Source organism: Nicotiana tabacum, chromosome 22 (assembly GCF_000715075.1).
Source record: "Nicotiana tabacum cultivar K326 chromosome 22, ASM71507v2, whole genome shotgun sequence".
NCBI classification, from domain to species: Eukaryota; Viridiplantae; Streptophyta; class Magnoliopsida; order Solanales; family Solanaceae; genus Nicotiana; species Nicotiana tabacum.
In genome coordinates, this window is record NC_134101.1 from 126,955,674 (window position 1) to 126,981,003 (window position 25,330).

Consider the following 25,330-nt stretch of genomic DNA (forward strand, 5'->3'; position numbering starts at 1 on the left):
TCAACAACTGAATGCAGACAACTACTTCTAAGCTGTCTGTATTATTTACTACTGTGGCAGCTCATTTAGCACCTCCTCCTCCACAGGTCCCACAGTCCATTGAGGACACTCTCAAGGATATTCTGGACAACCAGAAGAAAATCCTTGAGAACCAGAAATTGCTCATGGACGGTGTTGATTCACATGAAAAGGCTCTCAAGGAGCTTGCTAGGGAGGTAAAGAAGATGAAGAAGACTCAGGCTTCCAAAGAGTCAGTGAAGGAGTTACGGGTCGAGGTTAAGAGATTAAAGGCGGATCACCTGCCTTTGGATTTGCTACTCTATGACCCAAGCACCAGCAGCCCATCCCCAGCCAGAGCAGTCCGAGAGTCCTCCTAAGAGGAAGAGAGTAATCCCCCAGTCCGATGATGCAGTCATTCAGTTGGCGAACCCATGTAGGAGCTAGTCTAGGTTCAGGCCCAGGTCCCAGCAGCAGAGCCACGGATCACAGGGAGCCAGTCACATGTTCCCGAGCAGACGGACGGCCCATAGGGAGTTTCTTTTTCCTCTTTCCTCTATTTTTGTGCTTATTTTGCTTAGTTGGCATTAAGGACAATGCCAACTTTCATTTGAGGGGGTAGGCCCTATTTGGATTTGGATGACTGTATATATATGACAGATTTTATGATTTCTTTCTTTCTTTCTTTCTTTATCTTTGGTATGTATATAATTTTAGTATTTCATTACATTTTTGTACTTTTTACCTTGGTCCTGTATATAAAAGTTACGTTTCATTGTATATATTCATCTCCCCTATTGTATATTCGGTTAAATCCCCCTCTTGTACATATTCAGTTTACTTTCCACATTTTTCTTTTTCTGAGCTTCTTATTTTATATTCGTAGCTTCTTGTTTTGAGTTTTTGCAATAGGCCTTTGGTTTTCTTAATGCCACGGTTCTTTCCAAAGGTGAAATTTGTGTGAACCGGGTGGCTCTTCCCGGTGATGGATGGCATGATAACCTTCTTAAGGGTTTGAGTCTGTTTTTTTTCTTTTTGCTTTTTAGTAGTTAGTTGGTAAGGATGCCTCAATCAAAGCTTCACTTGGGCCTAACACATTTGCCTTTGATCTTATGGTAAAAAACAAATCGTTATGTATATGATGGTAAAAGTTGTGACCTTGAGACTCTTGTGTTGGCCGATAATCATCAAGTGGTTTTTCGGGACCATTGTGTGCTCAAATCTTATCTAAGGTTATTGTGGGCCCCCGACTCTATGTCTTTAAGCAATTCCATAGCTTGCGTGGTGAGAATTTGAAATTGCAAGTCCAAGTCCCGAGCCATTGGTCTAGAACTTGCCTTGAATGTTTATCTAGGCAAAATCCTAAGTGTAATTTGACTTGAGACATGATTATAGGCTCTCCTTGATCCAAATGATATCTTGAACACTTCTATAGCCCACCAATGATAAAATCTCTAGTCAACCTTTTTGAGCCTTAGACCTTTTTGGTTCAAGAACCACGATACAAACCTTTATCCGTTCTAAAAGATACCCTCTCTTGGCACCCGATCTTTCCTTAGTGCATGACAAAGTTATAAGTTTGAGGGGAGAGACGAGGATTGCAACAAAGTGGTAAAAGGGTACAAAATGAAGAAAAGGAAAGGCAATGAAAAAGAAAGAAAAGCAAAAAGACAAAAAGAATGTTCTATGTAGAAATGAATCAAGGGATTCAATAAAAGCAAAGAATGAAAGATGTGGAAAGTTGAGGAAGGAGAAAAGATTTTAAATGAAAAAAAAAGTGACAGTGTGTCTCTCTAACCCCTTAGAAAGAAGTGAAATGACTTAAAGTCAAGTGAATGTGTGCCAAAATGAAGCAAAAGAAGTGCTAAAGGGAAGATGGAACCTACTTAGACCAAGCATTTTCTACCCTGAACCAAAAGCCTTCACTATGTCTCCACAAAAGCCCTATATGATCTTGAGTTGAATGAAACTTTCATTAGTGGTGACTTACATAAGGGGCAAGCATATGATATTTAGAGCCGGACTTGTGACTGTTCCTTGAGAGAGATGAGTGTATTTCCATTAACCTCGTTCTGAGTGCCACTATCCTAAAGGTGAGGTTTGCTTATGGAGAGTTGAGGATGTGTGAGTTTGGGTTCCACAACGACCAAAGTAATAGAAAGAGCTTATTTGATGTATTGAGTCAACTCTTGATGCTCTTGTGTCGCACTAAACCCATGGTGTTTAAAAGAGTGAATGTTGTTAATAATTCATTTGAATTGAGGGCAATTGTTAGTCCCAATTGATGCTAGATGAGGTCACTTTAGGTCGGCTGAATTTTCTTGGATTAACTCTCAAAGGGTGGGTCATATTTTGTTTACTTGAGGACAAACAAAAGCTTAAGTTTGGGGGAGTTGATAACTAGGGATTATGATGCATTTTACCCTCCTTCTTGCTTAAGTTTTGATTAGAAATGTGTACAAAATAGTCCCAAAGGCTCACTAGTTGTACTTGATTGCAGGTTTGATCAACAAGGTGACAATGTATCAAAAATCAGCACAAAAAGGAGTGAAACTTGCACAAGTATCAAGACCAAGACCAAGCTCAGTCAAATAGGTCCAGTGTGGTTGTACACCATTTTGTGCGGTCCGCAAAGATGAAGATCAGAGAGTATGCTTCTCAGTCAGCCAAGCAATATAGCCACAAAGGATTTTGTGTGGACCGCATTGATGTCATTGCGGCCGCACTCGATTTCGTGCGGTCTGTAGAGCTCAAGTTCAGAGAGGTGACATTTTAGAGGAACCTGGCCAATGTGGTCCGCGGTCCATTTTATGCGGACCGCAATAGGAGCCACCGCGACCGCGGTGCATTTTATGCGGTTCGCGGTAGCCGACTTCAGAGAGCAGAATAGTCAAGCCAAGAGTGTTAGTGCGGCCACACTCGATTTTGTGCGGTCCGCACTAGACCTGCCGGGGTATTTTTGTCCAGAATTTTCAGCCTAGCATAAATAGTTTCTTTTCCCATTTTTAGGTCATCAAATAGATTTTGGGGACAGAGCTGCGCTCGTGAACTCCTCTCTTTTATCGTTTTGAGTAATTTTAGCTTAGTTTCAATATTGAATCTTCAAGTTTTATCTAGTAATTAATTATTATAGGCTTTTCTTCATTATTTCTTTGTTTTCTTCTATAATTATGAGTAACTAGACCCATTAGCTAGGGTTGTGGCTCAACCCTAGTGTGGGTAATTGATGGGTCTTGTGTTTTGATGCTTGATTGTCTATGTGTGTTTGATATTTGGACTAATTTAGGGTTTTAATGTTGAATTAGTGGTTGCAAACACTAGTTCATGCCTAGTAGACTTTGTCTCTTCTTGAGAAAGAGAGCCTAAGTCCATGAAATTGGTCCAACAAGGAATTGAGGCATATTCAAGAGATTGATAGCCCCAATTAAAGGGTTAAACCTAGAGATAGTAATACCCGACTTGAATCTCAATTGCTTGCACAAATTTGCATACCCAATTGGTTTTGAGAAAGTCAATTCGGGCAAAATCACTCGAACTACCGAGAGGTATAGAGTGAGTAGAATCGTGCAATGGTTATATCATACTCCCCAAATGTGACAATCTAGCCTTAGACTCAAGAATCCGTCAATTAACCACCTAGGAGAAAGTCACTACCCTAGTGCCTTTTATCTATTTGAACAACTCTCAATAGTTTAATCTTAGCTTTACTTAGCCTAATTTAGCATTGTAGTAGTATAAAATTAGAAGTAAAATCAAAACCAACAATGTTTAGAAGTGCAATTAGGAACAAATACGCAACACCAATTTAGATAGAAACTCAACTCCAATATCTAGCTCCCTGTGGAAATCGATCCCGACCTTCTCGGGTAAAAGCTGCTTCGACCTCTCTTGCTATTTCATAGTAGTACAAGGTTGGCCTCGATCAGTAGTATTAGTACGCACTCTTGCATTCTGTTGGTAGTAGGTTTATGAAGACTACACGTCGTTTTCTTTCATTTTGATCATCTTATTATCATGTTGTTTTTATATGGCTTTTTGGTGCTGTCCCTTCTTGTCTATCTTTTCACTAATGTGGTGCTTATGCTTTCCTGAGCCGAGGTTTTATTAGAAACAATCTCTTTATCTTCACAAGGTAGGGGTAAGGTTTGCATACACACTACCCTCCCTAGACCACACAGTATAGGATAATACTGGGTATATTGTTAATGTTGATGAGATATAACAAATATACAATTAAAAAAATAATGAAAAATATATGTTTAACGGCTCCTAAAAATAATAGCCCACAAAAAGTATATGTTTTGTGTAAGAGACATATAATTTTGTATATATGTTACAACAGACATATAATATGCTCCTTTATGCTTTTTGGCTAGCAAATATAGGTAGTTTCAGGGGATCGGTCAAATTTATATCTTGGCCCTCAAATAATTGAGGTTCGCGGCACTTATTAAAAAGAACACACATTTGTATTGCCTAAATTGGGTTATTCTGAAGAGGTTATGATCGGTAAGAGGCCAGGAGGTCTCAAACGGGCCATTAAAACTGAATACTAGCCCAATTGGCCATTAGCATTTGAACACTGCCGCAAGTGAACCTCACCAGTGCACTGCCGACTGCTTGTAGCTCCTAATCATGGCGGAGCAAAGCAGCTGTTGCCTCCAAAGAGGGCAGTACCTTGGAGAAATCTCTGCCCTTTGCTTTCTACACCTTCCTCCTGACTTCTCTTCTCTTCCTTTTCTTCTAGCTGGTCCGTTCTCTTTATCATTTTGTTATTCTTTACTTACTATATTTGTACCGGAAACGGTTCTAAGCATACAATTAACGTGTATCCACAGGAACTGGTTCACAAATTCTTGTCTACGATTTAACGACTGGGAAGATGATAAAATCATTTGATGTGTTTGACGGAATTCGAGTGCATGGAGTTTCTTTGCAGACATTTAACGAACACTTGTCGGGTTCACATGTTACTTTAAATATCGCAGTCTATGGTGAGAGGAGAGTTAAAGTTTTCAGCTTGCAAATTCAGAGGGTCTCTAATTCTCAAACTGAGCAACAAGCATGTTTTCATTTAACTTTAAGTCTCCTGCTCCTGTTACCTAAGTTTAGCCACTGGGTTTTGGACGTTAGCTTTTTGAAGGTAAACTTTTTTCTCAATGGATTTAAGTTATATACACTGATAGTGGAATGAAAATTTACACCATTTGTTCAATTTTAATTAGTTATAGCACATTATTACTCTATTTTCCAGGTTACCATATGAAAGACTTATCTATTGTTAAGTCAACTTAACCTGATGGTGTAAGAAATCTGTACACTGACCGTACACAAAAGTTAAACTCTTTCTTAATTATGAAACACCTTACCCCTTTTGTCGGATTTATGCTTATTATGATACTGAACATGTGGTGGTAGTGGGATGGTGCTACTTCTTCAAACAATGGTGATTGTCTTGCCATAGGATGCAGTGACAATTCTGTACATATTTGGGATATGTTGAGATGTTCTCTCCTTTCCAGAGTAAGATGCTCAGGTTGGTTTATCAGTTATCATACTAGACCAGTGCTTTCTGTTCTATTGTTCATTAGGAGACTTAATTCAACCATGGATGCCACGGTTCATGCTTTTGACTCTTTTCTTCATCTAACTTTTAGAAAGGTGTTTGTTGTACTCCATGAGGATTTGGGGCGATGATGTTGGATCTCTCCGTGTAGCATCTGGCACTATCCTTAATGAGGTACCAATATTTAGGTTATACCTTTTCCCACTCTATCTTATCATATTTCCCTTGCTATAGTGTTTTGTCCAAACTTAGGAGTATTTTTGATATATTGCAGAGATGTTCATCTGTCATCGGAGAAATTTCTTCCATCACTTATGATAATTTTAACCCTAATATTGTCTCTAAATAAATTAAATAATCTAGCAATATAGCCTCAAATGACACTTCATGGATCTTTTTGCTTTATACATCCGTTATCCGAAACTCTCTGGCTTGATTAGTCAGGATTCACCGAACAGGCCCACTAAGCAGGCAAAACGCTCCCCACCGGTAGGTTTTCATTTTACATTCTCAGGTCTCAAAACTGAGACCTCTGGTTTAAAGTGGAGAATCCTAATCATCCCGCCAATACCCTAGGCAGTTTTATAGGGGGGGTCAAGAAAGGGAAAGGGAAAGAGTGCAGTGGGAATCAAACCCACATCTATTGTGTGGGAGAGTCCCACAAATACCACTAGGATATAAACCTTAGTGATGCTTCAGATATTTGAGTCATAAGGTACATGGTTAAAATTGTTCTGCTATCAGAAAAGATGAATGCACATTCTTTAGAAGTTTCTTTTGACTACTTTGACTGTTTTCCTGAAAACTTCTCTTTTTGAATATTTTTGCATACTATAAACAGATTTTATGGTTCGCCTTCTACAGTTTTGGTTGGATATTGTTCAATAACTGAAGATATGCTCTATAGCCTGTATTGACTCTCTTGTTTTTACAGTTTCTGACAGTTCAAAATTATCACTTAATTCTTTGGTAAAATGGATCTGTTCAAAGGTGTTCGTAACGCCTTTTGTATGCTCCTTGATATATGCATGTCCTCCGACAGGCGCTTAATTTTCTTGATCTGGGTTTGGCAGGTTCTTGTTTGGAAAGTGGGTTGTAAGGCTGCTCCTGATGTTATTGGAAGCCCTACAGAAGACGTTTTACATTTGACCAGTCACGAGGGTCGCCAGCTTCCTTGTCAGCAATATGAAGCTGTAAATATATGTAAACTAATTGGACATGAAGGTTCAATTTTCCGCCTTGCATGGTCTGCTGATGGATTTAAACTAGTATCTGTATCTGATGATCGAAGGTCCATATTTTTCTTAATTAACACCTATGTATATATTGATCCATAGAAACATTTAATCAGCGACTTAGGTGGTTATTCTTCTTTTTTGTTAGTGCAGTGCTCGTATCTGGACGCTTGGTGCTAATGGTTCCAACCACGTGGTTGACTCTGTCTTATTTGGTCACAGTGCTAGAATTTGGGACTGCTATATATTTGACTCTGTAAGTTCATGAAAGTACTTTGTAATTCACTTACACAGCATCAGGGAATATGCTGTTCAGCAGGCTAAAGTACTGAAGTTGCAGATGTCAAAAATAACTGTGCAACCTTGTAATAAAAGCTATCTAAATGGTCTAAAGCATTTTATGGCTGGGGTTGACCAGGGGTTTGCAGGAGAATACAACAAGTCAGCTAAAAAAACTTGTCCAGTGTCCCAGTTCCTTCAGAACTAATGAACTTGTAAACAACTAGGGACAATTTATGATGAGGATAGATGGATAAGCTTGTAAAAAGAGGAGAAGAGAAGATAGGGAAGATCGCTCAGGTTTTGGTTAAACTTCTTCTCTACAATGAAAACACATTATATAGCACCTGAGGGTGTGGTCTAGTGGTCAATAAGGTGTTGAGTACTACGAGGTCTTAGGTTCAAATCCCAGTGGAGGCAAAAATACTTGGGTGATTTCTCCCATCTATCAAAACCTTGGTGGACAGAGTTACATGGTACCTGTGATGGTGGGAGGTAGTAGGTACCCCGTGGAATTAGTCGAGGTGCACGCAAACTGGCCCGATACCACGGTTATCAAAAGAAAAGCTATCACATTTTGCGTAGCTTGACAAGTCAGATAAATATATGCTTACTGAGCTTCTGCATTTTCCAATCTCACAATTATTTATCAGTATGAATATCAATACTTTTATCTTGCCAATCTTTGACTTTATTTTAATACTTGGGGAACAATCTGACAAGCAAGAAGTAATGAAAAGCCTACATGTAATCACGTAGCGCTGTCAGTGCAAACCAAAATCTTCAATATGCACATTGATAACGAAGACATGTAACTTATAGGGTTTTTTAGAGAGTCAAGAGAGCCCAGTTGCGGTTGCTTTTTTTATTTTGTGCAGATTTAATGCCAGAAATAGTTTTCATGTATCAGACGGTTCTGTGTTCTTCATGAGGGGGACATTTTATATATTGATGATGCTATGCTGTAATATTTATTGTAAAACTGTACGTTGTGATGGTTCATTAAGAATTTGTGCATTCCTTTCCTTCAAATGTGGGACATGTGAGGATCGCTTCTAAGTCTGGTTTTGTCTCTCTATATGTGGGACTCTGCTTAGTTAATCATAACTGCTGGCGAGGATTGCACGTGTCGTGTATGGGGAATGGATGGCACACAACTTACAAGAATCAGGGAGCATGTGTAAGTGAAAGGAACGTTTCATCATGGAAGTGACTTCTTAATTATGTTATTATACCAATTAAATTATTATTTCTCATTTTTGACTTCATTAGTGTCACTTTATGTCCTGTGGTGCAAAATGTCTTGCTTGCATTGTACACCTTAGAATAAACTGGCTTATGATATACTCCCTCCGTTTCAATTTATGTGAACCTATTTGACTGGGCACGTATAACGGTGGCAAGTGGGCCGGTCCCGGGCCTAAGTGGGCCGGTCCAAACGGTCCCGGTCCCGATTTAAACGGGCCAAACGGCCCCGGTCCTGGTGGTCTTTTTGTAGGAACCGGCTCGGAACCGGGCCCGGGACCATTTGGTCCCGGGCTAAATGGTCCCGGCCCGCGGGCTAAGTGGGCCTAAGTGGGCCCACATATACTTTTTTTTTATAATTTTTTTATAGAAATTAGAGAAAAAAAGATGTTAATAGAAATATCTAAGGCAATTCCTTGTAAATTTTATTATAGAATTGTGACCTAAATTTTTAATTCAAATTTAAAGACAAAATATTGTAAAGAGATATTCAAAGCAATTCGTTATAATTATATTATAGCATTAAAAAACACATGGCAATATCTTTTTTTAGTCTTCCTCCCCCCTATGGAATGAGCACAACAAGGTGCTAATACCACCCTTGAGAAGAAAAAAAAAACTAATCAAGATGTGCCAAAATACAAGTTACATAATACATACTAATTTTTGTTCATACAAGTTACATGGTATCTCTTACAAACTTCATAAATCCATTAAGGTTCGGAGGGATTTTCGTTGGTGGTGGCGGAAAAGAAGCTTGGTCATCACCGCTTCCGGACGAAGTAGAATCCTCCGCAAGTTAAGCTAGCATTTCTTCGTAAGCTTTGTCTGCCTCTGGTTGTGATTCAGCAAGTCCAAAATTTCTTCTTTCCGAATGGAATTCAATATCTGAAAAGTACTGATTTTTTCAAGCTCTCCCTCATAGACGCTCTATAATCACCAAGTTGAAGTCTTGCTTGACTGAAAGCGCTCTCCGTTGCCACTGTTGAAGCTTGAATAGTTAAAATATCTCGGGCCATCTTTGAAAGAACCGGAAAGTGTTTTTCTTTGTCCTTCCACCATTCCAAAAGATTAAAGGATCCGTGGGGATTCACTTCCTCAATTCCCTGTGACAAATAAACTTCAAGCTCATTTAGTTGTGAAAAATCACAACTAGTAGAATCTTGAGAACCCCTAAACCCCGCCCAAGCACTAAGTGCTCTTACTCTCGCAGTTCTTTTAGATGATTGATAATCAGAAGAAGAAGGAGTTGGAATATTTGGTCTAGCATGATCTAATGCAACTTGATAAGCATTATAAATAGTTTGAGCATTTATTCTAATTGAGGCTATTGCTTCCGGAAGTTAGACAACTCCTCATCTTCAAGTGCTAAACCTTTATAAACAGTTTCATACCAAAATTGAGGACCTCCTAATTTCGTACAAGGATTTAACAAAGCAACAACACCATAAATAGGGGGAATAGGGAAAAAATATTTTTTAAACCCTTTTCTCATAGAATCAATAGCAAGTTTATAAATTTCCCCATCCTCTGAAAAATGACCAAACAAATTTGCAAGTTCTGCAATATAAACTAAACAATTAGAAATAGTAGGATAATATTGCCCAGAAAATTCATTTGTAGCAATATGAAATTTTTCTAAAAAATCTACAAGCATTTTAACATTAGCCCAATCCGCATTTGTAAGGTGCTCATCATATCACTTACATGAGCATTAAACGTTGAGTTTATGGGGTTTCTATATTCACATGCAACAACTAAACTTTCATAGATGTAATTCCATCTAGTTGGACAAGGTTTAAGGACCTTTCTTTCTCTTAGGCCAAATTCATCGCATCTTTTAAAATATTCTCTAAGTCTACTTCTACGGTTTGAATAAAAAAGCCAGTTAAGAGCCATTTTAACCTTTTCAATTTCAATATTTAAAATTCTCATACCATCACCCACAATTAAATGGTAAATATGACACATACATCTAACATGAAAAATGTTATTAAATGCAAGACTTAGTGTAGTGGTAAGCAAGACTACAACATTTGTGTTACTAGTGCATTATCCATTGAAACTGACATTATTTTATCACTAATGCAAAAATATCTACAAATATCCGTAACTGTGCTAGCAATAAACTGCCCTGTATGACGTGAATTAATTATTCTATAAGCAATAATGCGTTTTTGCATTATCCAATCCTCATCAATCCAATGACTGATAATAGTAAGGTAATCACAATTGTTACCACTTCTACCAATATCAGTTGTAATAGCAACACGACAATTTATATGAGTAAATAAATAACGCAAATATTGTTCATATTCATGTTTATATTTATAAATATCACGTTTTACGGTTGTGCGAGGAAAACCTTTATAAGTAGGATTAAAATTTTTTCTAATATAATGCACAAAGTGAAGGTCAGAAGGAAAACTATAGGGTAAGCACATAACAGTAACCATTTTTGGCAATTCTTCCCGATCATTTTTTGGTTCATAATATAAAATACCACCGGTAACAGTGTTAATTTCCGGTTGAAATTGATTTTACCTGGTACTAGGGTCAGCCTGACTAGGAGTAGGTATTCTTGTCCCCTTGGCCAAAGCTTTGGCACGAAGATATTTGACTTTATCTTGAGGGTGTATCAATATGTATCTAGCGAAAGTTCCCGTCCACCTCCAAAATATGTAAAAGCTAACTCCTTGCCACAAGTTTTACACTTAGCCTTATTTTATGGAATTAGTTGAGTAAAAAATGGCCAAACAATAGATGTTTCTGTCCGTTTGGTACGTTGTCTAGAAAAAGTAGGGGCAGTAACAGGAGTATCAGATGGGGCATCATTTGGATTATCACTAGTTGGGTTAACTTCAGGAGCATGACTAGTGGATGTATCGTCATCCGGTTGAGTTTCATCAAAATCTATTTCCTCCTCGTCATTTTCAACAATAGTTGGATTAGAATAAAGAGCATTCATTAATTCATGGTCTAATTGTTCACCAGCTCCAACATTATGGCAAAATTGATTCTCAGTAAATTGTAATAAACTATTATCGCTATCAAGAATAACAGGTGTAGGACAGATATGGGGTTTGGGTCGGGGAGCCGGGGGCAGTGGAGGAGGAACATATTAGCCACTAGATTCGCCACTCTTGGATTTTCCCTTATTTTTACCAAAAAGTTTTTTTAAGGAAGCTATCTTAATTAATCAAATAATAGAAAATAAATAAAACAAACAAAACTATAGTATTAAAAATTAAGAGTTGGAACGAGTTTATCGAGTTGACGAACAACTTGTTGAAAATTGATTATCGTTGAAGACTTCAATTTACCAACTTCACAATTTTTTCACAAATTGTAACAATAAAATAAGCAATAGTAGCAATTATAGAAGAAAATTAGAGAGATTGATGATTTTGTAAGAAAAATGAAAGAATGAAGGGGTATTTATAGTTGAAAATAGGAAAAAAATGTAATTATAAAAAATTTAGGATTAAAACAAAGTTGGAAGGGGGGGGAAGGTTTGGGGGGGGGTTAAATGGCTATTTTGTAAATAGCCAAAGTCTATTTTTTAAATGCCCAAACGGACAGAATTTTTTTTTAAAAATTTTTGACCGCTGGGACCGTTTGGGCCCACCAAGGACCGGTCCGGTCCCGGTCCTAAATGGTCCTGGGCCTAGCGGTCCTAAAGTGAAGAACCGGCCCAGAAGACCGAATTAGGCCCACATAGCCGGTTCTAACTGGCTCAGGCCCGTTTAGGCCCAGAAGACCGTTTGGTCCGCGGTCCCGATCCTGGACCGGCCCACTTGCCACCCTTAGGCACGTAGTTTAAGAAAAGAGAGAAGATTTTTGAATTTGTGGTGTAAAATGAGACACATATATTTTGTGTGGCTATAAATCATTGCATATAGGTAAATTGTTTCCAAATAGGGAAAGGGGTCATTCTTTTTGGCACGGACTAAAAAGAAAATAGGTTCACATAAATTGAAACGGAGGGAGTAATAACTATATCACATTTTATTGGTACAGTGGAAGGGGGATCTGGTGATGTCTCTATGATCCTGATGCAGCACTCCTTGTGACTGCGAGATTTGATTCTGCAATAAAAGTACATCTGCAAGGATCGTTTTCTAATGGGTCAGAAAGAGGTATTGCGGAAGTACAAGACTCAACTGTCCAAAAGGAGGAATTTGCTCTCTATATTCCAAATTTTAGAGAGCATGATGGCCTCTTGAACAGGTACAGTTGATATTTCAATTTCCCAGTGATGATGATTTTCAAAGCACATGATGGCCTCTTATATTCTTTGTGTAAGTGGGAGGGGGGGTTGTGGTGGGTGGGGGGGGAGTTAAGGATTATGTTAATGAGTGAACCTTGCGTTTGTGACACGTGGAACATTGGTGGCATGGTGGCGCGAACCTATGTGGATTCAGTTACTTGTAGAAGAAGCTGCTCATTTGATGATCACAAACTCATGTTTTTTCTATCAATTTCTTAGAAACCATATATTAACATATCACATATGCCACTTTCTTGTTACTTTATTTTCTAAGTTATCTAGTTGAGAAGTATTGGTAGTTGAAGTACCTTTATCACTTGTAGTAACATTTCTTACACCCTCTTTGGGAGTGTGGGATGATTTAATTAAAAGTGCTTTTACTTATAAAAATACTAAAAGTACTTCTCTAAAAACAACTATGCTTTGAAAAGGTAGAAGCTTTCCCCTTTAAATTTTGTCTTAGTTATGTTGACACCTGGCCTTGGATGAAAATGGAAATAACTGTATTATGATAGGAAATTCAAATTATGGATTCCTATTTGAAATCCAAATATTGATCTAGGGGATGTGTAGATTTGCCCCAACAAACTTTATTGAGGTAAAGTGTGTTGTGAACTAACATTTTGGGCGTGGGGCCTAGCAGTCGATGAAGCTTAAATGAAGACCATGAGAGGCTAGGGTCCGAATCCCAGCAAAAGAAAAAAGTTACGTAATTTCTTCTAATATGCCTATGACTTGGTGGGCAGAGTTACCCAATACTTGTCCTTGTCTGGTGGAGGGATGCATGTACTCAATGAAATGGTCGAGGTATGCGCAAGCTGGTCGGAAACCACTGTTAATTTTTTTTTTTCAAAAAAGAATTTTGAGCCTGTATGTATTATATATTTCAGGAGTAATTGTTGAACCAGTTGTATTTTTCAGGAGAAGTCTCTTATATTGCTAATGCAACTCATCCTATTTTAGTTCTTGACAACTTGTTCACATTTAAGCCCATGATTTCTAAATGCTTATTGGCTGATCATTTGGCTTTATCAAATTTCATGCAGCAAAAGCGAATATGTAAGATGCTTGCATTTTTCTCGGGAAGATTCTCTTTATGTTGCCACAAACAATGGATATGTGTACCATGCTAAACTATATGATACTGAGGATGTGAAATGGATTGAGCTTCTCCATATTGAGGAGGAAGGACCAATTGTTTGCATGGATTTGTTGTCACACTGTTCTGATGTTACTGAAGACATTGAAAATTGGGTTGCTGTTGGCAATGGTAAAGGCACTATGGTGATTGCCAGAGTTGTTGATAATGTCTTGAATCCTCGAGTTGAACTCATGTCTACATGGTCAGCTGAACCAGAGAGGCAACTACTTGGGACTTATTGGTGCAAATCTTTGGGACCCAAGTAAGTTATGATGATGCCAGAAGTCATAATGATTCGATGAATATGCTTGACATATTTATATAGAAGATTGATGAAAGTCTTTCTAAGTCTATCCTGACGACATCCTGTTGACTTTTGGCCGATATGATCTTTCCTTTCAGTACCATTAGTATGCCGTTGAACCCCCCCCCCCCCCCCCAAACCCCATAAACACATTTTATTTGATAAAATCTGCGTCTGTTGGTAGGGATAATATATCATTTACATGTCTGATTGTGCGAAAGCCATATATTCTGATGACCTTATCCTGTAGGTTCCTCTTCACTTCTGATCCTAGAGGCACATTGAAACTATGGAGGTTGTTCAACCCTTTGCCCTCTGTTTCTCAGGATGTCATGAGAAGTTGTTGTGTTTCTTTAATAGCAGAATTCCGCTCATGCTTTGGAATGCGGATAATGTGCTTGGATGCATCAGTAGAGAATGAGGTCAATACCCTTTACATTTTATGCATTGTGAAATTTAGCATGTTCCTTCTCTCTTTGTCTCTCTATGGCTTCAAATTTGTTCTCTCTCTCTCTGTATATGTGTGTGTGTAGCCTCAAACACTTTTTGGGTATTACTCCCTCTTCCCAAAACACCTTCCTTTTTTTTGGATTTTTCCAAAATATTGTTCATTTTCCTTAAATGAAATGAAAAGTTCTATTGCATTTTAAATACCAGCAAAAGTTCTATAGGACTCATCCTATCATTCTCAATTCAAAATTATCCTTTATTCTATATTCTATGACACAGCGGCAAAGATTGACCCACAAAAAAACATATTATCAACTCTTATGTTAATATTCGTGCCAAGTCAAAAAAGAAAAGACCAGCAAATTGGGACGGAGTAAGTTAGAAACAGGGCATATGGCTGCTTTACTGCAATTGTCATGTTCCTATTATTGATTAGTATCCTTGAAGTAGCATTTGTTATACATTGTACCGATTAAATTGTTCCAAATAATTCTTCAATTACTCTGCTATGTGACTCTTAAGATGAAGTTCCTCCATACATATTGGGGTGTTCCCTTTATGTTCCTAAATAAAAGAGGAGTTGCTTCAAATATATATTCCTTCTCTCTTTCTATCTCTGGAAAGCAATAATATATCCTGACTTGTCTGTTTCAAGTTTGAACAACCCATCAGTATGAAATATTACTTACTGTGTAAGTTTCAAAATTCTTGATCTATTTCCCTTTTTGTAGGTCCTAGTGTGCGGTGACATTCGTGGTAATCTTTTGTTATTTCCGTTGCAAAGAGACATTCTTTTTAGCATGTCTACAGCTTCCGAAATAAATATAAGTCCTTTCAGCAACTTCAGAGGAGCTCATGGAATATCAACTGTGTGTAGCATCTCCGTTGCTAGTTTTGGTCCTACACAACTTGAAATTCATTCAGTAAGACCTTACTTGGATGCTTATTCTGTTCTACTAGTTACTTATAATCATTAAGCATCTTCCTGCTTGGGTTTGAGGTGATCTTTTCATTCTCCCTTTGTGATATGTTGATTTAAGAATCCGTTGATATTTGATTTTCAGGCCTTATACGCTGCTTTATATGATAAAGCTTTCGGAAACTATATAAGAACTAAGTCTAAAATAATGAAAAAAATCTGTAATAAGTCTCATAATATATTTTAAAATAAATATACAGATGGAGGTTGACCCTTTATTAGTCCCTGTAGCTGTTAACCTCAAGATATCTTTTCCCATCATTATTTTAAGTGTTACAGAGAGAGTCCCTGCATTATAACATTGGCCAAAGTACAGTTGAAAGTCTTTAACTGCATATCAGAGATCTTTTCCCATCATTCCTGTTTTTTTTTTTTTTTTTTTCCGGGTTGGAATCTGGACTTCTCTGTTCCATACAACTATAAATCAGAGATAAAAAAGTGAGACAAGGTCATGTAGTAAGAAATGATACTACAAAAATGTGTAAACTATTGCCCCCAAAGGCTTTGGTCTAGTGGTAAGAGCGTAGCACATGATGTGTGGGTTAGGCACACGTCACACTTTTGAATCTGCTGCAGACAAAAGCCTGAAACAAACAAAAGCGTGGTATTTAAGTGAAGAAGGGTAAAGGGGGGGGGGGCATTATCCTCTAAGTTCCGATTATTTGTCCTTGAATCATCTTGTCTACAAAAAAAAAAGAGAACGAGAAAGAGGACTCTTTTTAGGTTTCTATTATGTAAACACAGATTCATTCAAATTTTTACATATAAATATACCGTTAATATTAGGACTTTCTTGGATTCAAGACCCTGAAAGTACTTGATGCAAGAACATGCGATTGTGTTGTCCAATGCAGTAGCTTTTCTTTTTGTTCTTTATTTTCTTCAGACTGGAGGAGATGGGTGCATATGCTACTTTGAACATGATAGAAGTCGTCATAACTTGGAATTCGTAGGGATCAAGCAAGTGAAAGAGCTAAGTACAGTACGATCAATCTTCACTAATGCTGACCAACAAGGCGATTTACCTGGAAGCAGTTGTGCAATAGGATTTTCTTCATCAGACTTTATCATATGGAATTTATTTTCCGAGACAAAGGTTTGGTCTCTCTTGCCTACTCGGTCAATATCCTGTCCCTCTGTTTCTCGTTCTCTTCTGCATCATAATGATCTTACATTCGCTGGAATAGGTTTTGCAAGTAACCTGTGGTGGATGGAGGCGTCCTCATTCTTATTTTCTTGGTGATGTACCAGAGATGAAAAATTGCTTTGCCTATGTCAAGGTATAATCTTTTCCAAATCTGTTAATTTCCTGTTCCACGATGAATTTAGAAGATAGGAAATGATCATACAGGCAACAGGAGGTTTAGTCCAGCTTGCTTTGGGAAGTGGAGTTGCACCACTTGTAGTTATTAGCTGGCCTCAGAGTAATAATTCTTCTAATGACTGGATTAATATCGTAACACCATAGCTCTTTCTTTGCAGGATGGAATTATTTATGTTCATAGACACTGGGTGAACACTAGTGAGAGGGTTATGTATCCCAAAAATCTTCATTTGCAATTCCATGGCAGGGAGATACATACCTTATGTTTTATCTCTCAAGATTCATCGTGCAGTCTAAATGAAAAGCAGGATATTTTTTCTGAAATGATTTGGGTTGCAACAGGTTGTGAAGATGGAACTGTGAGACTGACAAGGTATGATACCATTTCCGATTTTTATTTTTATGCATTACTTAATCCTGGGGGATGGATTTTGTCTATTTTTGTAGTTTTGTTTCAACCATTTCCCTACCTAATTGGGCTTCCTTCGACGAGTCTTTATATTTGCGCACTTTCTTTGTCGTTGACTTTTTGAAGTTCTGTGACAAATTAGTTATTTTGCTGATGTCTCAGGTATGCTTCAGAAATTGAAAATTGGTCAACTTCCAAGCTGCTTGGTGAACATGTTGGCGGATCAGCTGTGAGATCTATATTTTTTGTCTCAAGGCTACATAGAATGGTGCTGGATGAAAATGACATGCCTGACAGCGTTAACAGTGAAAAAGGTTTTTTAGAGGACCCGGAGGATCTTTCATTACTAATATCAGTAGGTGCAAAAAGGGTGGTATCTGCTTGGAAGCAAAAAAGTAATATGAGAATTAGGGAAGGAACCTTTGACCCAGAGTGCAACATTAGAAATGATTTCCAGTGGCTTTCTACTGATATGCCAACCAGAGAAAGGAATCATGGAAAACTACAAAACAATAAAAAAGTTAGTGAAATGGTAAAAAATGGTGGATCACTTCCCTCAGAAGACAAGAGAAGCTATTCAGAACCATGTGTACCAGATATATGTGACAATGATTGGAGATATCTCGCAGTTACTGCTTTTCTTGCTCAAGTTGCAGGCACAAGGTCAGTAAATCAACAGTAACCATCATCGTGTTCTGTCAAATTAGGCGAATATGAACAATTTCACATCCTGTTTATTCATCTGCAGGTGTTCAGTCTGTTTCGTAGTTGTTGCATGTTCAGATGCCACAGTTACACTACGAGCTCTTTTACTACCCTACCGACTCTGGTATGTACGTCCATTATCTCAGCATGTCCAAATAACAATACCTTGTATTCCCTTTTGCAGCGTGGTACTATGGAACATGCTGTTCTCTTGTTTCTGACCTGGTCTCGTTTCCAATAACAATTTCAGGTTTGATGTTGCTTTACTGACTCCTTTGTCATCTCCGGTGCTTGCTTTGCAACATATCATTGTTCCTACATATCCCCAACTTCAAGGTTGATTTACTACTTAGGTTTAGTTGATTAACAACTTTTTTCATATTTTGACTGTGTAGGATCTATAGGTTAAGATTGATTTTTGAGCATAGCAATGTTCCCAAATGCATTTCAAAGCAAAGATCCAGTAATCTCACAGTCAATTCTGCATTAATTAATTTAAACCAGGAATTAAAACAAATATGTAAAAGCTACTAATAACAAGCAAACCTAAGCAGTGAGCACAATGGCACCACCTGCCTCCTTAATCTTCTTCTTAGTGTCTTTTTGATGAGCTTGGCCTTCATCAAAATAGGCTGGGAGGGTGGCGATCACCCTTGGCCAAGATCTTGAAGTAACTGACCTGGCTATTGCTGATTAAGAAGCACTGTCCTTGTAACCAACAGCCTTGTCCTTCACCTAAGGGAAGAGAGGCCAGGGCTTGTCTATATTCTTTCTTGTTTTGGGAGCTTGTGGAAGTAGTGTATACCTACCTTTTTGAAGTAGTTCGAATTGTACTTGTCAAAGCACATGCTATTAAATACCCCTCCATCTCATTTTATATGAAGGTGTTTGACTGGGCATGGATTTTAAAGAAGAAAGATTTATAAACTTGTGGTCTTAAAAATGCCATATCATTTTTGTGCTATAAAATCATATCATTAAGGGTAAATAGGAAGTTTAAAGTTAAATTGTTTCTAAATATAGAAAAATGTCATTCTTTTTGAGACAGAGTAAAACAGAAAGAGTGTCACATAAAATGGCACGGAAGGAGTAAGATAAAATGGGTTCTAGTAATATTTACGTAACGACTTTTCAATTTTTCATATGCTTTACAAACTACTGAAACCTTCTGCATTTTTTTTGTTTTTGTTTTGATTTTTTGTTCAAACCTTCAACATATACAACAGTATTTTCTTCTATATTTGATCTTTGACACATCACACACTGAAGATCTGAGGGAGGTGATGAAGCAGCTTATATGTAGTACCAGAGGGAGGGAGAGGGGTCTTTGGCTGGTGTAGAAGAAGAGAATAGCTACTACTTTGTGAGTGCTTTCCATCAAATGCAGTTGCTCCTGGTAGGCAAGATAAAGGAGCTTTATGAAGGTTAGAAAAATAAGATGTATCTCTCAGAATTATTGTAGGTGGGAGTACATACATGTAGGACGTGGATTGACATGTGAGGCTTTGGGGTGGGGTGGTGGGTGGTGGTGGTGGTGGTGGTGGTGGGGGTACCAAGTAAGAAAGTGACCCATCCTCAGTACTGATGACTATATAGAAGATGTGCTTATGCTTTATGCCATTTTCTCCTCGAGCACTGGATAGAGATTGGTGAGCAGACAGCCCAGTGAGTAGGACCACAGAGGTTAAAATTACCAGGTCAAATAATTTTAGCTTCCTTTAGACCGAACAGGACCACAGGGGTTAGAGTCACCAGGTCAAGCAATTTAGCTTCCTTTAGACCGAACCGTACCACAGCTTGGGGAGAAGCATGGAGACATATTTCACTCGTGGCTTTTCATATTTTTACAGGGTATATTCTCGATATTGACAAAAGGAGAGGAAGGGGGATGGGGAAGTTCCCTAGCTAAAAATAGTAATAGAATGGGGAACAATAGTGCTGTGTGAATTTTTTTCTATGAGAAGAATATGTAATTCAATGTATTCAAACAAAAATATTATTGTGAAATACTAACCTTAAATAGTGATAAACTAAAAAAAATGTGCTAGGAGTTATACTTGAGATATTAAATTAGACATTCTAGTCAGTTGAAGGCAAAAGGATCTTTCAGTTGGAGTCGTCCCAAAGGAATTGAATGTACGATTAAGAAAATGAAGAAATTTCTCAAGAGATCAGTAAGTTTCTATGTCAATTCTGTCCAGTTCAAAAAAGTCTTCATGTCAATTCTGTATTCTACATAATGGGATTGGCACTTAAAATTCTCAGCTTTCTGGGAATTTTGAAAATATGTCTGCTGGGATTTTCAGAAAAAAAACTCTAATGAATTTAAAAAAAAAAAAGAACCGCAACGAATTTTACCTTTATGTTGTCATAGAAACTGTTGGATTGATTCTTCTTCTTTTTTTTTTTTTTTTTTTTATAGGAAACACAATGTTTACTTCTTTCTTTATGGGAGACAACAGACTCTAGTTAGTTCTCTCAGTTTGTGGTATTTATGTTGCAACTACTTGCGGAATTACAGGTCTTTACTTGCATTTACATTCTTGTAGAGAAGTCATATACATTTTTTGTTCCTTATGTGATAAAAGGTAGATGATAACTCCTGTCTTGTATAGCTCTTTTTTTCCTGTGTTTTTATTCTGATTGAAATCTTGATTTTGCAGGCAATGTTCGGTTTGGAAGTCGGTATATTATTATTAGTGGGTCTACTGATGGAAGTATTGCCTTTTGGGATCTTACGGAACATGTTGAAAGTTTTATGCGGCAATTATCAGCAGTTCAAATCAGAAAAGGTCTAGACAGCCAGAAAAGACCACGTACAGGTAGAGGAAGCCAAGGTGGACGGCAGTGGAGATCATTGGGCAGTCAAGTGTCTAATAAAATAACAGGTGAGGAACAATTGTTGGGAGTTCCTGTTACAAAGGGGAAGCCTGATAATGGTTTGAGTGCGACAACTGTCCCAGGAACTGACAAAACTGTGCAAGATCACACTCTGCGAGGGATATCTCATTTGGTAGAAAATACACATGCATTTTCTCCAGACACCTTCACTGGCATAAAGGAAGTATTACACAAAGCATGGCCCTTGCATATCTTCAAGAATGTCCACCAGTCAGGGGTCAACTGTCTTCATGTTTCAGTTATAAAAGGTCCTGAAGTATCTGATTCAAGGTTTACATTTTGTGTTTTAAGTGGAGGTGACGACCAGTCACTTAACTGTCTTAGATTAGATTTCTCTCTGAAATCGTTGAGGCCGAGTTGTGAAAGTTCGACTTCGGAGCAACATAGCACCACTGGATCACTGAGTGTAGGCGGTCATGTTCACCATTATGAAGTCGGAAATTATGATATGAGATTTGCGTTGCTTGATAAAGTCATGTCAGCTCACAGCTCTGCGGTTAAAGGTAGATAATCTGATTTGTTTTTTCATTAAAATGTGCATACGTTTTTCATTTTCTTTATATTATTGTGCGTTGTGATTTTGCCTTGTTTCATTCTAGCTGCTGGAAAGCTCTGTTTACCTTTTCATTGTAGGATCCACAGCTGCTATACTGCAAATAAAGTTTCATAGAACTGTTGGACTAAAGTTCATAGAACTGTTGAAGAGGGATAGTGTAAACCCAAAGTTTGGCCTTTTGTCTGAAGGTTCTCGAAATTGGTCATCTCCTCCATTCTAGCTTCAATGTCTGAGTGTCCAATTTCCGCACAAGCTAGAGTTTATTTTTCTATCATATCATATCTATATAAAGTAGAGTCTGCAGTCTCTGTGTCAAGTCTGATCGTTTATTGATAGGAACAAGGAATAAACAAGAAAATTAAACTCAAAGGAAATTTGGAATAAACAAGAAAATTAAACTAAAATTTCATAGAACTGTTGGACTAGAGTCTGCAGTCTCTGTGTCTGAAGGTTCTCGAATTTAGAATAAACAAGAAAATTAAAGATAGCAAGTAAAGAATTTAGAATAGACCCAAATTGAAAACAACAACTAGAACATTCAAAGGAAAATGAACACCCTAATTATGCAACAATAAGAACTAGGAATACCTTCAAGTGGAAGAATTCCACTTGATAACACCCTTGCAAGAATTGTCATCAACCATGGGATTCCACCATACTTCTCAGTAAGAGAAAACATTAATATTCAAGGTAAGCTGCCTAAAATGGTAAGAAAAGAACTACTTATACTAGGTTCTAATTTAGGTTACAAATTCCCAAACTATCCCTAAGCTAGGCCTTAAGATAAGATGTGCTGAAATTGCCATGCTGAACTCCCAGGCCTCCCTCGCGTTCGAGGTGTAAAGTCTGCTATCGCGGACCTGGGCAGCTGAGTTTTCATCGCAATTGTGGTCTTTGCTGGTGCTGCCTCCTTTGCAGTTGCAGTCTGAGCCTCGCAATCACGGTCTTCACTGTAGCCAAAACTGCAGCTTCTAAATGTGATTTTAGCCTTCCTCTGGCCTTGAATCTTGCTCCCCTCTTCTTGTATTTCCACTTTAACATGTTATATGCCTTCTCATCTTCTTGGAAGGATCTCTCAAGACTCCGTAAACACTTGAAGGTTGAGAGCAAGCTTCTAGTTCCTTGATGCCTACCGTGCATGCCATCATTTATGTTAACATATAAACACAGCTTAGTTCATTCTCATTTCACCTCCTGCTGCCCTTGATTTGAAGTTTCTACCAGCCCTTTTTAATTGATTCCTTTGTCATGTTGATTTTAAAACCATTCAAATGTGCTCAGTTTGGTTTCATCCACACACTTTTAATTAGTGTTATAAGTTTATTAAATTAAAACAAGGATAAAAAAATAGCGCTCTAAGCTCATTTGGCTCTATAATGCCCTCATAAATCTATATTTCTTTTCATACCTATTTAAAAGACTACTCTTATAAAGCTCGATTTTCAGGATTCTCCACATCCCTGTATTACATTTTTTGCTGACATCCAATCTGTGGTACGAGAAAACAGAGATAATGATTTGGAAAGAGAAGTAATTGGGAAAATACTTGAAGCTCTTTCTGGCCTTACCCAACCTTATGTATTTTTACTCGTTGCTCCGCGTAGAATCACTCCCAGCTTCCATCCAAATGTTCGAGCCACATCGCTTTCTTTTAATCAACCTTATTTTGAAACCTTGTAATCATGTAATGAATAAGTTATTATTTCGGTCTCATTAAATGCTTACTTGTTTTAGCTTTCTGAAATTTCACCAACACCTTTTAGATAAGTATTGAATTTGCAGTTGTATTGTGAATGACGATAGACATAGCTGCCAAAATGGTGTGAGGAATTTCAATGAGTTCATCCTTACTAGATCAATTTCAGTGAGTTCATTACTAGATCATGCTAAACATTCATGGTCATTCTCCTTCTTTTTGTGGGTTTAACGATCTGGTATCCAGAACCTATCCACTGGCCTGACTAATCCAGATTCACATCAAGTAAGGCTCATTTAAAGGAGAAGCGCTCACTACCAGAAATTTTTCCATTCCCTGGGATCAAACCCAAGACATCTAGTTAAGGACGGAGGGATTCCATCCATCCCACGACATCCATTTGTGACCGTTCATTCATGGTCATTCTCGTTCTAAAAAAGCTGTGCCAATAATGTGATACTGTTTGACAAGAGAAAAAAAGTGTAGCGTTAGGCTATGAAGGCTGATTTATGCAGTGAGAAAGATCATTTATAGGAAAATCTTTTATGCAACGACGGCCCCGACTCTTTACCTTTCTCGTGCCTTACCTCATTCCTTTATAAATTTTTACGCGACTTATCATTTTGGAGCTAATATAACGAACTAATGGACCTCCAAATAAAGTCAACATCATCTGAACTGAGTAAAGCAGAGTAAGTTCTATTATTGTGGTAAATAACGGAATTTTATGTAAAATGAAAAAAGTACTTTTAGTTCTGAACTATAGTTCTCTCCCTCCTGTTCATTAGGCATTGGCCACGCTCATAAGACTCCAATTATTGCTGGGAATAGTCAGAGTTTTTCTTGTCAAATGACTGATGAAATCATCATTTGCACATAAGAATGAACCTGGACCTGATGTTAGTCTTGTTCACTGTAGGTGTTTGGACCGATGGTTGTTGGGTATTTTCTACGGGTCTTGATCAGCGCATCAGGTGTTGGCATCTCGAACAGCAAGGCAAACTAACTGAGCACAAACATATGGTTGTTAGTGTACCGGAGCCTGAGGCATTGGATGCTAGGGCCTGTGGAAGGTGGGTAATCCTTTCTGTCATACCGCATTTTTGATTTTCTTGTTTAATCTTCCATTTTTTTCACTTTCTGGAAACCAACCTGTACCTCGCTTTAATATTTTCTTTAATATGACCGCCTGTATGTCATATTCAGGAACCATTATCAGATTGCAGTCGCTGGGAGGGGAATGCAAATGTTTGATTTTGTTGCACCTGATGACATGAAGGGTGGAAATTAAGGTTTTTCCCTATTGTATTAAAACATTTTGAGGAATGTAAAATGTATGAGGTTCCTCTATTTTGAGCATGAAGTGCGAGGCGTCTGATATGACATACGAGGAAATTCTTATATTATTTAATCATGATATTTGGTACTTTCTTGGGCATTCAGAAGGCGAATTATATGAGGTACCAACAATTAGTGCAATACGTCCCAAGAAAATAATCTTGTGGTTACAGTTTTAGGTAGCTTTTGGAAGCCAAGAGAACACTAGTGGTTAGTGAAATACCCGAGAATCTGTAGAATATCCTGAGGCATCCTAGAAGGTGAAACATTTGATGCATCTTTCGCCATAGCATTGGTAGTACTGGTGCTGCTGCTGTTGTTCGTTGTATATTATTTTATTTTATCTGTTCATTTCTTCTACTATTTTTATTTTTATCTGTTCGTTTCTTCTGGTTGGCATGAAATGGTTTTCTTGTCTATGCACCTCCAATTACTTTGGTATTATCATTCCAAAATTCTTTGTTTTTCGTGTTGAATGTGTGTGGTCTTATCATAGGTGTTGTATTGTTGTTTTATTTGTTTTCCCCGCATCTTTGGGTTGATATTCTCTTATATAAGAAGAGACAGTGAGGTGTCTGTCTCATGGTCATGCATGCCTGACATTCCATGTTAATTCTTGTAAAGAAAGAGCTTCTCATTTTAGCCGCAATTCTCAGAAAACATGGGTCCACTCAAATTTTCCTTTCTCTCGAGAGTATCATAGCCCAATCTAAAATTTTCACACACAGCTCTTCAACTACATATGCAGCCTTTTACCAATGCATTATTATAGTTATGTTTTTTCCTTCAATTTTATCGTGGCTATTGGCTTTAATAGCTTCTACCAAGTTTTTGACAAGTTTTTGACTTTGGTAGCAACGGGTGTTGCAATTTTGTTAGTATTAATTAATTTTTTTTTACTTGATTGATTAGTTATTATTATTCATGAATAACAA

At 37.7% G+C, this 25,330-nt stretch overlaps 1 protein-coding gene across 2 annotated transcripts; it reads left to right on the plus strand.

Moving 5' to 3' along the window:
- The first annotated feature begins 4,471 nt into the window (after positions 1-4,471).
- On the plus strand, positions 4,472-24,767 carry LOC107812959 (uncharacterized). 2 transcript variants are annotated; one of them, XM_075243442.1, is made up of 19 exons: positions 4,472-4,747; positions 4,836-5,140; positions 5,416-5,533; positions 5,655-5,737; positions 6,637-6,854; positions 6,952-7,054; positions 8,175-8,257; positions 13,639-13,995; positions 14,288-14,459; positions 15,219-15,410; positions 16,353-16,562; positions 16,654-16,746; positions 16,949-17,163; positions 17,362-17,862; positions 17,948-18,028; positions 18,155-18,240; positions 20,568-21,308; positions 23,977-24,130; positions 24,264-24,767. In XM_075243442.1, the coding sequence occupies exons 1-19, from the start codon at positions 4,633-4,635 to the stop codon at positions 24,346-24,348; spliced, it is 3,912 nt and encodes a 1,303-aa protein (XP_075099543.1). In that variant the 5' UTR covers positions 4,472-4,632; the 3' UTR covers positions 24,349-24,767. The 2 variants fall into 2 exon arrangements, with proteins under 2 accessions (XP_075099543.1, XP_075099544.1); XM_075243443.1 differs by lacking the exon at positions 4,472-4,747 and having other exon boundaries at positions 5,000-5,140; positions 5,416-5,520.
- Positions 24,768-25,330: the final 563 nt, after the last annotated feature.

Excerpts from the sequence above, each read along its gene's own strand:
- LOC107812959 (XM_075243442.1), top strand. The coding sequence starts at position 4,633 with ATGGCGGAGCAAAGCAGCTGTTGCCTCCAAAGAGGGCAGTACCTTGGA. Across the intron at positions 4,748-4,835 it reads TCTTCCTTTTCTTCTAGCTG|GAACTGGTTCACAAATTCTT; the intron begins GTCCGTTCTCTT and ends GTGTATCCACAG. Across the intron at positions 16,747-16,948 it reads ATTGCTTTGCCTATGTCAAG|GATGGAATTATTTATGTTCA; the intron begins GTATAATCTTTT and ends CTTTCTTTGCAG.